Here is a 15,005-nt window from a genome sequence, read left to right as displayed (position 1 = left end):
AAGCAGGAAAAAGGGGGCTTTTCAAACACTGAGCACCCGTGTGCAGTGCTTTTCAGCTGTCCAGGTGGCACAGCTGATGTTTTTTTAACACACATGCAAAATGTAGTCACCGAACCAGTAGTAACATCGGTTGAATCCCACCCCTAAGCTAGGCAAACTGCTGAATAGTCTGAATTATGCTTTGGAAATTATGTAATGTATGCTCTGAAATTGAGCAAATGAATGAGACCTATTGTTAAAAAAACATCAGCTGTAAAAACATCACCTATAACCTATTGTTTACTCTGAACTTACCACATGAAATTTTTTCATAGAACATTCCCAAAGCAGTAATCAATACTGTATTAGCACCAAATGTTCTTTTGGCTAAACACTGAATCCAGGCATACTGGATGGCTGGTTGTTCTCAGGAGCCTAAACGGGGCCTAGCAAGCCTCCCTGGAGCCTCCTGGGAGCAAAAGTAATGGGGGCATTCTTGGCCTAGCAAGCCTCCCTGTAGCCTCTTGGGAGCAAAAACAAGGTGGGGGTGGCGCTGGACCCCCACACCCCATTTTTGCTCCCAAGAGGCTACCTTACACTTACCTGAGAGCCAGACAGGCCTTGTGGGGACTCCTGGGAGGGGAGGGGAGGGGAGGGATGGGCAGGGCCAGCTGTTCTTCAGAACTACCGGTTAGCCGAACTGGATGTAAACTTAACATCTGGTTCACCCGAACCGGCCCAAACCAGTAGAATCCCACTCCTGATGTTCTGTCTGTACTGTGGCTACCTGGACTGTAGATGGGTGTCAGTCCTGTCCCAACATGAATGACCCTCGATTCCATTCAGTATGAAAGGTTTACTTTACTGAAGGCCAAGTGGATCACAGTATAGCCAAGCCAGAACTGAAGTTCATGCACCAAACTTTTAAGGTTAACACTCCCTGTGTTCCTCCCCAGTATCTTTCCTTTGCTGGTCCCTTATTGTCCAATTATATTTGAATAAACTCTTTTGAGAACTGCCTCTTCAACAATGGGCTGGTTGGTGAGCCATTGCATTCCATTCCCAGAGTTTTGACCTTGAACTAGTGTCTCTAAAAGGTATGATGACTCATGAGCTTTCCCCCCTCCCATAGTTCATGGCAGCTAGTGAATGCGAAACCTGAGCATATGATGGCAGTTCTGACAATAGGTTACTCATGAGGACAATGAGATACCCAATTTTCTGGGATACCCAATTTTCTAAGCAATTCTGCAGCTTGATGTGATTGACACAAAGGCCTTTCTATAATCAATGAAACATATTGACTTCTTTTTTAGGGAGGGGTATTCTTTTGGTTTCTCAACTATCCACCATATACTAGCAGTAACATCAAATGTTCCTAATGTGTTAGGGTACTATTTTGCTAGCATGTGAAATTAAGAATATAATGCAATAGTTGCTTGTTTCCTCCTCTGATCCGCCCAGCTGTTCAAAGAACTCTTGTGCTTTATTTAGGTTATCAATTTTCACTCTTTTTTCATTCCAGGATGTCAGAATACCTTCCGGGGTAATCGTTCTAAAAGAAATATTTTTTTATTTAAATAATTAGTGAGGAATCGATAGTCATTCCTCTGTTCTTGGACTCTTCTTGGTATTTGTTTCAGTACTATTATTTCTTTATCTTTATATTTTATTGTCTATTCTCTAGAAATTTGTAAATAATATCTCTGACTTTCCTTCTGGCAAATCTAATATGGACCTCTCGAAGGAGTCTGTGCCATCTCACATAACTGGTATAGCCTCTGTAGATATCATCAAATTCATTTGTCATCTCATCTTTATCTCTTTGAAGGAAATCTGCTAGAAGTTTAGCCATCACCAATGTTAAGTCCTCCTCTCTAGTTTCCTCTACATTCTGAAATCTCAAATAATAAGAGGCTCTATCCATCTCAAGGTGGATTAAGGCCTCTACAGTTTCCTTGTTGTGAATCGTAATTTTATGGTTCATAAGTTCTAGCTTTTTCTCATTTTTTTGGATTGTTGTTCAACTATCTTGATTTTTTTCTTCATTTTTCTTAGTTGATTCCTGGATCAAGCCTATTTTTTCATCCAGATTTCTGATTTCAGTTTTCATTTCCCCTATTTCTGATTTCAGCTCAGTTTTCATTGCTTCCAAGTCTGCTTTACTTTCAATGTGATTTTTGGCCATAGATTCTTAGAGCATTAGCGTCGTATTCTGGATTGCTAATAGGGAGGTTTGCACTGATGGGCTCTGGTTGTGGTAGTCGATTTCTCAGGAGCCAACATTCCTTCAATTGTTTGTTGGGTTGAAACTTCTGGCCTGGATGGTGCCACCATTGGCACAGGTTTTTCCCTGTCTTAGTAGTGGTGATACTTGTCATATCTTTTATAATTTTGGCCTGTTCATCTACTATCCTGTATATACTAGAATTACCATCAATTCTATGATTTTCTAATAAACAGAGTCTCTTAATTATTAATGCTGAAGTTTTCCTAATCAATATCAACCACTATTTTTCAACACAAATACGTATCAGACAATATCACCTTTGATTAACTACTCACCAAATTCCATCACAATCAGTATACACTTTATCAATTTTTAACTCTTAGCAATCTATGTTAGAGAAAAAATACCTATGGTGTTGTTATAATAAATGGTATAAAATTTCATTCCATCACAATAAATCACTGGGAAAAGGGTTAAGTAGGACAATTAATTATCACCTTCCTTTTATCAAAATCAATTAGGGATATCTAAACACATTACTATGTGATATCTTCAATATATAACTCTTAATTATACCGGCACTTCAATACTTAAAATAAGAATTGTGAATTATGAGGGTACCAAAGAAAAGAGTCTATATAAGAAAAATAGGAAATCTAAAGTAATCAGCTACTAAGTAAATCAGTAAATAGAATTATATAAGTTATCTGATACAATGTTCCTTCTATCTATAATATAACAATAAACTAATTAAATATATACCAACGTTCTTGTAGTTCAAAACAATATTTTTCCAGTTACAAGTTTATAAGTCTCTTCATTCGCAATGAAATGGTTTACCAGAGTTTAGATTTCTCAATGGCTGTCTTTAAGAATTGCACAGTCACTCTTCTTTCCGTTTAGGTTCTTGTTAGGTATAACATAGGTCACCTAACGTAGTTTGGGTAAAATAATATATATAAGCTATGATTGTTAGTTTAAGTGTGTGTCACTTTAAATGCAAAGCATGTAATTTTGGGTGTGGTGTGAAACCACCATAAGAGGCAGCAAGACAACCTGATTGATTGCTGATGATTCCCTGACGGTTTGCTGGCAATTACTGACAATTACTGGATTGGATTACGTTGATGGTTTGTTAGCTGCGTCCTTTCCCTACTGAAGAGTTGCTAAAGGAAGAGAGGAGTTTTTGAGTTCTTCATATCTCTCTACTACGAGGAGATATATCACCGGACTGATATTTGTAAGTGTACTGACCTCTCTTTTTCGACACTGGAATTTGCAACTGAATAATCCCTGGACGGACTGAACTAAGTGAATGATATATGGACTTTTTTGACTATGCTTTAACTCTTGCTGGAATACCGTATTTCCCCATGTATAAGCCACCCCTTTTTTCCAAAATTTTCAAGCCCAAAAAGTAGGGGGGTGGCATATACAAAGCAGGTACACTTTTTATACGTGAAAAATGCATAAAATAATAAAGTAGGAATAAACTGGTTTTCCAGCAGTATGCTATACTTTTTTGTAAAAATTGTACGTGATGATACAATTACGAGTGCGAGTACGCGATAGAAATGCATACGCTAGGCATCGGCCTGAATGCTTCGTTCCTACTCTCATTCCGATGCGTAGATTGCTAGCATCGCCCGCACCGCTTTCGGCGTCATGACCGAAGTTGTAGATCTAGACGTCGAATTTTGTTTCTTTGTAAATTTTCTTTCTTCATAACTTGTTTCTCTAATAAAATATTTTTTTCAAAACTTCACAGTCCAAAAATTGGGGGGGGTGGCTTATACAAAGGGGGTGCTTATACATGGGGAAATACGGTAAAACTATTTTAATTGGCACTGTGTATCTGGTTTACTGAGTGTAAGCTACAAAAACGTTTATCTCATGTATTTTGCCTGCCTGCCTGACTGCCCTGCAGATCTTGCTAGGGTGTATCCCTAACACTGGTTATGGGCCCAGCTGCACAGTCAGACTAACCAGGATATAACAGGCTTATATAAAGTGAGAGTTAGTGTAGTTACACAATACTGTAAACAGACAGCTGTGTTTTATTAATTATAGTTTAATATCCAGAGAAAGATGGCACAAGTCAATTTACCAAGTTTGTCTCTAATATCCAAACTGGATGGAACAAACTATGTTTCATGGTCTATGAAATGCAGCCTACTTCTACGCAGAGAAGGTTTCTGGAATATAATTCAAAACCCACCAGAGGTAGATGCTTGGGATCCAGAGGATGAAGATGATGCCCAGAAAATACAAGAATATAAACTGAAAAATGAACAAGCTCTCTGTATAATAGGACTGACACTCAGTGACCAGCAGCTTGTCCATATTCGTGGAGAAGAAACAGCTGCTAAGTGCTGGGAGAATTTAAAGAAGATTTATGTTCGAGACAGTGTAGGAGCTCATATAAATCTTACACGGAAGCTGTTTAGAACACATCTTCAAAAGAATGGAGACATGTTGACTCATATAAACACTATGAAGAGGATTTTTCAGGAGCTGCATGAAAAAGAGCTTATCTTCACTGAACTGCATCAGGTTTATATAATTTTGTCTTCATTAGATGAGAGCTATGACGACTATGTAACTTCATTGGAAGTGCTGCCAAAGGATAACCTTACATTAACTGATATTACTGGCAGATTAATTGAAGAAGCCAGGAGAAGGCTTGAAAGGGATCAACTCAGAAGGGAACAACCACAAGAAGAGGAATTATCTTCGTCAGCCTACACAATTAGAAAATGTTTTAATTGTGGAAGAAAAGGACATTTGGCCAGATTCTGCAAGAAAGAAAAACGCCAAAATGCCAACCAGAATGCAAAAAGGCATCAAAAGGATAAAAAATGCTTAGAGTTAGCCATGTATAGCAACCAAACTGTGAACAATAATAATTTTGGGGTTGTAGATAGTGGAGCATCGCACTGCATAACAAAAGATAAGAAAAGATTTATTAAGATGTCCATGAGTTCACAGCAGATATCATTAGCGAATGGTTGGAAACTGAAGGCAAAAGCTGAAGGTACAGCATATTGTTCTTGCATAAAAGAAAATGTAAAAATGTTATATGTACCACAACTTAAGTTTAATTTGCTTTCAGTTAGAGTTTTGATTAAACTAGGTTATGTAGTTACCTTTAGGGAGAAAACTGCATAATAGAAAAGGAAGGTAAAAAAGTGACTGCAACTTTAAAAGGTGAATTGTATGTGTTAAATGATAATCAATTAGAGGTGGCTAACACAGTGTATAATAACGTTAAACCTCATGATGAATGCATACATTTGTTACACAGACGTTTAGGGCATATAAATTTTAAAATGCTCAAGCAAACGGTTGAACTGTCTAAAGGTATAAAACTGAAGCCTTGCAGTAAGTATTTGCACTGCAATGCTTGCAGTCAAGAAAAAAGCAAGGTAATACCAGCAAATAGAATTAATGGATTTAAAACAAAGGAGCCTCTAGAGGTCGTATTTGCTGATATTATAGGTCCTAAAAAACCAAGTGTGGGAGGTGCTCGTTATATATTAAGTATAATGGATCATTATTCTAGATATGGTTTCTGTTATTTAATGAAGAGTAAAACGGAAACATATCAAAATTTCTTTAATTGGTTGAAGTGTGCAGAGAGAAAAACTAAAAGGAAACTAGTAACTCTTGTAACTGATAATGGTACGGAATTTATAAATAATAAATTCCAAAATAGACTGAAGATGGCAGGTGTAGAACATAAAAAGTCTGCACCATATAGGCCACAACATAATTCCTTCATAGAAAGGCGAGGCCAAACACTGCAGGCAATGGCTCGTACTATGTTGTCGGATTCAGGATTACCTGAGAATTTGTGGGGAGAAGCAATAATGTGTGGTAATCATATATTGAATAATGTTGTTAACTCAACAACAGGTGAATTACCATTCACACGGTGGCATGGTAGAAAACCTGACCTAAGCTATATGCACACATTTGGAGCACCAGCATGGGTGCATATTCCCACACAACTGAGACATAAGGGACAGCATAGGGCTAAAAGATTATATTTTGTAGGTTACAAATCAAACCATAGATCTTACAGGTTCTGGGAAGAGGGCACAACTAAAATTTATTGTAGTGCTAGTGCTCAATTCCTGGAACATGTAGGATGGCACAAATTGGAACAAGATTCGAATAAAAGTGTAATCATAGAAACCTACAGGGGCCCGAGCCACCATACTAGTGATGAGGAAAGTCCAATTAAAGAGAAAGTAAAAGAAGTGAAAATAGAACCAAAACAAGAAGAAATAAGTGAAGAAGAAATAGATAACCAGGAACAGGTGATAGATAAGAGTCCACCTGTGAGTCCTGTTCTACCTAGACGGTCAACATGAGTAAGTAGACCACCTGATAGGTATCAGGCAAGTATGGTGTGCCAGATTAGTAAAATTCCAACTACTGTGGAAGAACTAAAATTGTATCCTGCGAAGGATCAGGAGAACTGGCATACAGCAATGCAAAAGGAACTGAATTCATTAAAACAGATGGGAGTCTATGAGAATGCTAGATTACCTCCAGGGGAAAAGTCCATTGGCTGTAAATGGATATTTAAATTAAAAACAGGTACAAATGGGACTGTTACCCATAAGCCTAGGTTGGTAGCTCAAGGATTTAATCAAACTGCATGTGATTATGATGAAGTGTTTGCACCAAGTCTAAAAGCCACAACCTTGAGAGCAGCTTTAGTGTGGGCAGCTAAGAAAAACTATATCATTAATCATTTAGATATAGAAACTGCCTATCTGCATGCACCATTGCAGCACACTATATACCTAAAGAAACCTGTAGGGATTAAGGATGATAAAACTAATAATGACTGTTGGAAGCTTAAAAAGAGTCTCTATGGATTAAAACAATCTGGTTATGAATGGAACCAATATATTGTTAAGGAGTTAAACAATATAGGGTTTAAAGCAGGTTTAGCTGATCCATGTTTATTTAAAAGAGAGAAAAATGGAATAGTGTCATTATTATTGTTGTTTACAGATGATATTGCCTTAATTACAAAAACTAATAATGAAGCTACTGAAATAATATCATTATTAGGAAAGAGGATAAAATTAAAGCAATTAGGAGAGATAAAACAGTATCTTGGATTGACAATAAATAAAATCAATAGTGGCTATAAGATATCTCAAGAGGATAAAATTTATCAATTACTAAAAACATATAAGATGGAACTTTGTAAACCAGCAAAAACTCCAATGAGTCAGGAATTTTGCCGCACTGATGCTCAGAGTTCAAAATTCGATAAGACTATCTATCAGTCGTTAATTGGCAGTCTATCGTACATTAGTAATTGGTCAAGGCCAGATATTGCCTATAGCGTTAATCAATTGGCTCGATTCAATGCTGAACCCGCTGAACGACACTGGCAAGCAGCAAAACGTATCTTAAGATATCTTAAAAGGACAATGCACTATGCATTGTATTTGGAGCCAAAAGATGATTTGATTTTAAGTGCATATGCTGATGCAAGTTTTGCAACAGATATAAACACTAGGAAATCAACTTCAGGAATGGCTATACTACTAGGAAAAGCATTGATTGGTTGGAGGTCAATTAGACAGCAACACATAAGTATGTCCACAATGGAAGCAGAATTTTCATGTCTATCTTTATTATGTACTGATTTAATTCTGTATAAACAGTTGTTGTTGGATATGGGATTAACTGTTAATGATTCCATTGTAGTGTATGAGGACAATCAAGCAGCCATACAGATGGCTACAAATATTGCTGTAAAAACGAGATCTAAGCATACAGATCTTAGATATCTGAATGTAAGACAATCTGTAAAAGATGGTTTAATAAGATTGGAATATTGTATGACTGAGCAAAACATTGCTGATCAGTTCACAAGAGGCCAAGGTGCAGTGAAACACAAAGAGAGTTGTGATGACTATGGGTTAAGGTTGTAAATAGATATATATATTATTATATTACCCAAAAGGGGAGAATGTTAGGTATAACATAGGTCACCTAACGTAGTTTGGGTAAAATAATATATATAAGCTATGATTGTTAGTTTAAGTGTGTGTCACTTTAAATGCAAAGCATGTAATTTTGGGTGTGGTGTGAAACCACCATAAGAGGGAGCAACCTGATTGATTGCTGACGATTCCCTGACAGTTTGCTGGCAATTACTGACAATTACTGGATTGGATTACGTTGATGGTTTGTTAGCTGCATCCTTTCCCTACTGAAGAGTTGCTAAAGGAAGAGAGGAGTTTTTGAGTTCTTCATATCTCTCTACTGCGAGGAGATATATCACCGGACTGATATTTGTAAGTGTACTGACCTCTCTTTTTCGACACTGGAATTTGCAACTGAATAATCCCTGGACGGACTGAACTAAGTGAATGATATATGGACTTTTTTGACTATGCTTTAACTCTTGCTGGAATAAAACTATTTTAATTGGCACTGTGTATCTGGTTTACTGAGTGTAAGCTACAAAAACGTTTATCTCACGTATTTTGCCTGCCTGCCTGACTGCCCTGCAGATCTTGCTAGGGTGTATCCCTAACAGTTCTTATCAGATCGTTTTTTCCCCCCAGTTCACTTGATTTTAACACATTTGTTTCAAGCTGTCAAAAGGAAACAGAACCTTCCAAAAATAACTTCTCAGCTTTCACACCACACTCTGATTTTCCGTCGAGATTCCTCTTATTTTCTTATTTTCACTATTAATTTCACTATTATCCCAGCGTTAGGGGTGGTAGGTGTTCTGTCTCACCTGTGGCCACGAGGTGAGAGTCCAAATTTCCAAAGGAAAATACACAAACAGACAGGACCAGGAACGACAGAGTTAAATTCCTTTGGCTGAAGCAGTCCTTGGCAGTCTTCCAGAAGCTGCCTGCCAAGTCCGATAACGAGCAGAACCATAAATCAGAGGCAAACGCTGCACAGATAATTTGTCCAAACTGCTAACTCAAATAAACAAGTTGACCCGAACGAGGATTCAGAGCTAACACGCCCCCTTATATTCCCTGAGGGGCGTGTCAGTCTCTTTTCTCAGTCCCTGATTTGACATTTCCTTTTACGTTGTATTTCACATTTCTGCCTGCGTCTTTTCCTTGCATCAAACCAACATTCCTCAGCTTGATCCTCAGCCAAGGACTCCGGCACTCTCTCCTGGTTATCTGCCGACACCTGAGGCACAACCAGGGAGGAAGATTCTGGGGAGGAAGATGATTCCAAAACTTCCAGCAAAGCAGGCTCAAACCTCAGAGCCAAATCCTCCTCTTCCTCCTGGCTCACGTCTGTGTCTCCCAGCAAAGCAGGCTCAAACCTCAATGCCAAATCTTCCTCATCACTCGAGCCTGTGTCTTCTAACAGAGCAGGCTCAAACCTCCGAGTCACAACAGGTAGGTTAGAATGCTGCTGCCTATTTCCACTCTCCCCCCTTTTACCCTGGGTTTCCTTAGTCTGCTTGATTGTACTTTCAAACAATCGTCTATCTCAATTGTAATCCAAATACATTGTAATCCAAATAAAGCTTCTGACCTATGTGATCGCCACCCCTTCATCCACTGCCATCTCACTGCTTCCTGCTAGCTAGTTTGTTGCATCTCCAGGTCTGACCAGGCTGACTTCTTTTGCCTTGGACTTCGGGCTCTCTTCTTCAACCTTTTGGGATCGCAACCTCCCAAACTGTCTCCAAGAGTTTCTCCTCACCTTGTCGATCCCTCCAGGACCTGACACCATCACAAACAGCCATCCAGAGGTGAAAATCCCAGCTCAGGAGATCAGAGCAGATTTCTCCTGAACTGCCATGATGCAACGTCACCTAGTCTTCTTCCATTTTTTTCATTCCACCCTCCTTCCAAGTTCAACAGCCCTTAAGGTGAAAAAAGTAACTTCCAAAATCACCCAGGAATGTTAAAACTTAGAAATTAAAAGAAAAAGGATGTGGACATTGCTTGGAACAATGAAAAGGACTTTGTTGCAGAGACCATAGAAGTACAAGCAGTCCTTGACAATTCATTTAGTGGCCATTCAGAGTAAACCATGGTACTGAAAAAAGTGACTTATGACCATTTTCCACACTTACGACCATTGCAGCATCCCCACGGTCACATGATCAAAATTCAGACGCTTGGCAAGTGGTTCATATTTACTATGGTTGTAGTGTCTGGGGATCATGTGATCAGCTTTTGCAACCTTCTGACAAGGAAAGTCAATGGGGAATCCATTTAAGTACCATGTTGCTAACTTAACAAATGCAATTATTCATTTAACAAATGTGGCAAGAAAAGTCGTAAAATGGGGCAAACTCACTTAACAAATGTTTCAACACGTCCCTTTTATCTTCCTTCTTCCTCCTCCTTGTCATTTGGGAAAGTTCCAGAACTTTTTCAATATAATTTGTTTTAGTGAATGCCCCAGTGGTGAGATTCAAATAATTTAACAACCGGTTCACTCAGGGTCATTTTGGCTGTTGTGGGAGGCATGGCCCATCCCCATCCTCCAATTCTATTGCATATGTGAGATGAGCCTCCCGCGATGACCAACCTGTCCCTGGGCAAAGTGGTTGTTAAATTACACACACATCCGCTATCAAAGTGGATCCTGGATGCTACACTGTAATGGAGAAATGGGAAATGGAGCAGCCGGCATGAGGAAAGGAGGAGGATCAGGGAGAAGAAAGAGGGAAAGCAGCCTCCTCCATCCTTCGCACTGGCTGCTCCATTGCCCGTTTCTCCATTGCAGTGCAGCGCAGCACCTGGGATCCACTTTGATAACTGGGTGAGCACAGGGGTGGGATTCAAATTTTTTATCAACCAGTTCTGTGGGCCTGGCTTAGTTGGTGGGCATGTTGGTGGGCAATATTTTATCAATCTTTAGAAATAATTACAATGTTTCCCTCCATTCTTTATTATTGCATTAATTATAAATAAACATACCATTGCATAACAATACAGTTTTATCTCATAGATTATTTACTTAATTCATTTCTAACTCATTACAGTATTCTACATTACAGTATTCTACTGTCACAACACTATTCTTTGTACCTCTGCAGAATCCTCACTTTTAACTTAATTTAGCCATTGTCTCTGTGTTTTCTAGCTGAGCAAATACCTTTAATCCTAGTAGGTTTCCCCTTTTTCTTTATTTCCTGCTTTTGTCCCTCATAAGTTCTTTTCCTTTCTATCTTCCCCCCTTTTTCTCATCCCTTTTTTATACCCTTCTCTCTCTAATTTTCCCTTCTATAGTTTTCTTTTCTGCTTCTCCTTGCTTTTATACTTGTTTTTCAGACTATTTTTCTTTTTGGCTGTTCCCTTTGATCTCAAACTTTTAACTCCTTTCCCCCTTTTTACCACACTTTGCACTATTTGATCACTGAAAATAGCTTCTTGTTTGTCCTGCCCTTCTTCTTGCTCTTGAAGCTTTTCCTTTTGCTCTTCATAATTCAGGATCTCCATTTCAAAAAATTCAAACACGAAGCCATAGGATCTTCCTCCCCTTTCTGCATCTTCTTTCTGTTTTTTAAGACTCATCTTCAATTCCTCCAGGAGTGATGCCATTTTAAACACTTTTGAACAACCACCCAATTGACTTTAAGACAGAAAAAAAAAGAACCAATGCCAAAAACTATTTTTTTTTAAATCACCAAATGATCCCAGACTGTTCCTTCTTGTTTCTTTCCTTTCCTTTCCCTTTCCGTGGGTTACTATATCTTTTAATAAGATTTCAGTTACAATGTATCCTCAGGAGTCTTTTCGAAGTTTCACTGTTAATCCTCTTTATTTTTCCAGGTGGCACTCCATTTTTCCATTATTCCAAGTCCCACCCTTTTGCCTCCACTCTTCTCCTTTTTAGGGCTTTAAAATGACCAAAGAAAAATCTTTATTCTCCTTTTGACACTTAGATTTCAGCTTAAAGTTGCCTATTAGTGTCAAAATAGATTAACATAAATTTCTTTCCATACCATTTGTAATTGTCAATATAAAGGTAAAAAAAGGGGTTTTAACCTCCTTTTCTCTCTGCCACTTAAAAATCTTCTTTCAGAAGTATCCCTCTAAGTACTTTTAGATTCAGAGTACCTTGCTTAAATGTTTTCTGTTGTTTAGCCTGGTCCGTCCCGCTTTCCTCTTTGTCTTCCTCCTACACAATCTTATCCAGTTGGGTTCTTCTTTGAGGTGGCCAATTCTGACCACCGCTACAACTGCCTTCAGGAAAGGGAGTTTGGACCAGCCAAGGAGGAAAGATGCGGCTCCCCTCCCCTCGGCTAGCAATCTCCCCCCTCTTCACCACCTCTATGGGTGGCTTCAGCCCCAAATCCGAAGGATCGGGGCACTCCAATGGCAAGCACATATTGATACCGCGCACGATCACGGATTTCAGCCTGTCGCTGAAGAAACCCAAACCAGAAGCCCAGTTGCTTCTTGAAATGACCTGGATGACTGAGAATGTCCATAGACATTACTTGATTTCTTTTGCCAGAGTTGGTTTATTTTTATTTGCAGGTCTTTGTGTTTTAATATCATCTCCAATTGTTTCCCTTCTCTTCTGCTGTCTCCAAGCACTGCCGCAATCTATTGTTATTAATGTTATTTTCCTAACAAGAATTTAAACTTAGGCATATAATTTTCTGACTCTTCAGGCTAATCAGATCTGAATGATCAATGATATTTCTGCAGCTCCTGCCAGTGCTGGATCAAGAAGCTGAGTACCATGCTTTGATCTGAGCCAGTCTGATAAATGAAGTTTGTATCCTCTTTGAGGTTATCTTTGACATCTTCCTCAGGAGGATTCCTGCAAGATCATATATCTAGATCCCATATGAACTTCCTCTCCTGTTCTGGACTTTTCATAAGATTGTTGCTATGATTTATAAACTGTGCTAATCTGGAGGTTTTGCAGAAGTTGTTTTAATTGTAGCACACTTCTGCATTTTTCTTTCATCAGAATGCAATTGTTTCATATTTTGAGTTCTAGACAAATCATTTAAACCAAGAGCCATACCCACTGTAGGGCATTCCACAACCCACTGGGTCTCACCCCTGATCAAGCAGGACAACATTCTCTCTATCCTTCCGGGGTTCCTACTCCTTCCAAGCTTTTGTGTTGTCTGTCAGCCCAGCCATTTCTTGCTCACTCCCTGGTTGCCTCTTACTAACTCGGAGGTCCCTATAGCCGGCTGGAGAATTCTGGGAGTTGAAGTCCACAAATCTTAAAGTTGCCAAGTTTGGAGACCCCTCAGTTATCTCACTCCACAGTTAGAAAGCTCCTCTTGCCTATGGAGATTCTCAATCATTCAAGTCATGGTTGCCCCAAAGGTGCTTTTTTTTCAACAGGCAACTGGACTTTCTGGTTTTTCTTTGAAGATCTTTCATCTTGAAAGAATTGAAGAAGCTTCTTGGATGCTTCTTTGAAGCAAAATGTCTTCAAAGAAAATCCAGTTGCTTGTAAAAAAAAGCACCTTTGGGACAAATCCCCTCTTGAGATTCTGCACAACCACCCCTCCCCCACGGTCCTCCAGAATTGCCGAACCCAAGCAAGAGCCTGGTGCAGATAAGGAGCAGTGGTTCTAATCAATAAATGTTCACCACCCTCCGCCAAAGGAAGCCAGCGGGCTCCAACCAGCCAGCAAAGGAGGATGCCCTGCCGGCCTTCCTGAATGCAAAAGGGGAGCTTCACTCCATTCTCTTCTACAAAGTCTGTCATCTGCACCTCTATAACTGTCTGGTTTGGTTCTGCAACCCAACAGGACAGGCACAGACTCCAGAGATTAATTACGACTGCAGAAAAAAAACAATTACTACCAACCTACCTTCCATTGAGGACATGTATACTGCACGAGTCAAAAAGAGGACTGTGAAAATATTTACAGACACCTCACATCCCAGATATAAACTGTTTCAACTCCTTCCCTCAAAATGCCTTATAGAGCACTGCACTCCGAACAACTAGACACAAGAACAGTTTTCCCCATAAGGCCATCACTCTGTTAAACAAATAATTCCCTCAACACTGTTCAGTTATTACAAAGTCTGCACTACTATTACTGTTAATCTTCTCATCACTCCTTATCACCCATCTCCTCCCACTTGTGATTGTAGGACTGTAATTTTGTCACTTGTATCCTAAAGATTTTAATTGACTGTTTCCTGGCATGATTTGATTGCTTATTATACCCTATGACTATCATTAAGTGTTGTACCTGATGATTCTTGACTCTCGACGAATGTATCTTTTCTTTTATGTATACTGAGAGCATTTGCATCAAGACAAATTCCTTGTGTGTCCAATCACACTTGGCCAATAAAGTATTCTATTCTATTCTATTCTATTCTATTCTATTCTATTCTATTCTATTCTATTCTATTCTATTCACAAAGCCAGAGTTCGCTAGACGGCTCTGGGAGCTCGGTGGCTGAAGCGGGCGAGCGTGGGGCGGAGTTTGTCTCCAGGCTTCTCCAGGCTAATATAAGGTGCGTCTCCGGAGCGCGCTTATCTGTACAGCACCGGAGGCGAGCCTGCTTAGTGAGAAAGTAGGAATGGGTAACCGGGTCACCCGCGGGGATTTCGAGTGGGTTTACACTGAACAGCCCCATACGCAACGGAGGAAGGAGATTTTGGGTAAGTTAGGATTGAGACATTTCGAAAAAAGGGCGATGCTTCTGGCGAGGTGGAGGCGCTGGTCCACCTTTCTTTTCCCTCTCAAACGCAAAGAGTTGCCGTTTATTCCCAGTTGGTGGTCGGTTCGATCACTTGGGATGGCATAGGAGCGCGGCTGGATTTC

General features: G+C 39.4%; 1 protein-coding gene across 1 annotated transcript in view; it reads left to right on the top strand.

The window, feature by feature from the left end:
• Positions 1–14,719: 14,719 nt before the first annotated feature.
• The window catches only part of DEGS2 (delta 4-desaturase, sphingolipid 2), a 37,925-nt gene continuing 37,639 nt past the window's right edge, over positions 14,720–15,005 (top strand). Inside the window, exon 1 of the mRNA XM_026698489.2 lies at positions 14,720–14,842. Within this exon, the coding sequence (XP_026554274.1) occupies positions 14,761–14,842 (82 nt within the window). The 5' untranslated portion in view covers positions 14,720–14,760. The remainder of the gene's footprint in view (positions 14,843–15,005) is intronic.

Source organism: Pseudonaja textilis, chromosome 1 (assembly GCF_049901715.1).
Source record: "Pseudonaja textilis isolate UNSWEBS1 chromosome 1, rPseTex1.2, whole genome shotgun sequence".
NCBI classification, from domain to species: Eukaryota; Metazoa; Chordata; class Lepidosauria; order Squamata; family Elapidae; genus Pseudonaja; species Pseudonaja textilis.
This window is presented reverse-complemented; position numbering and strand designations above follow the sequence as displayed.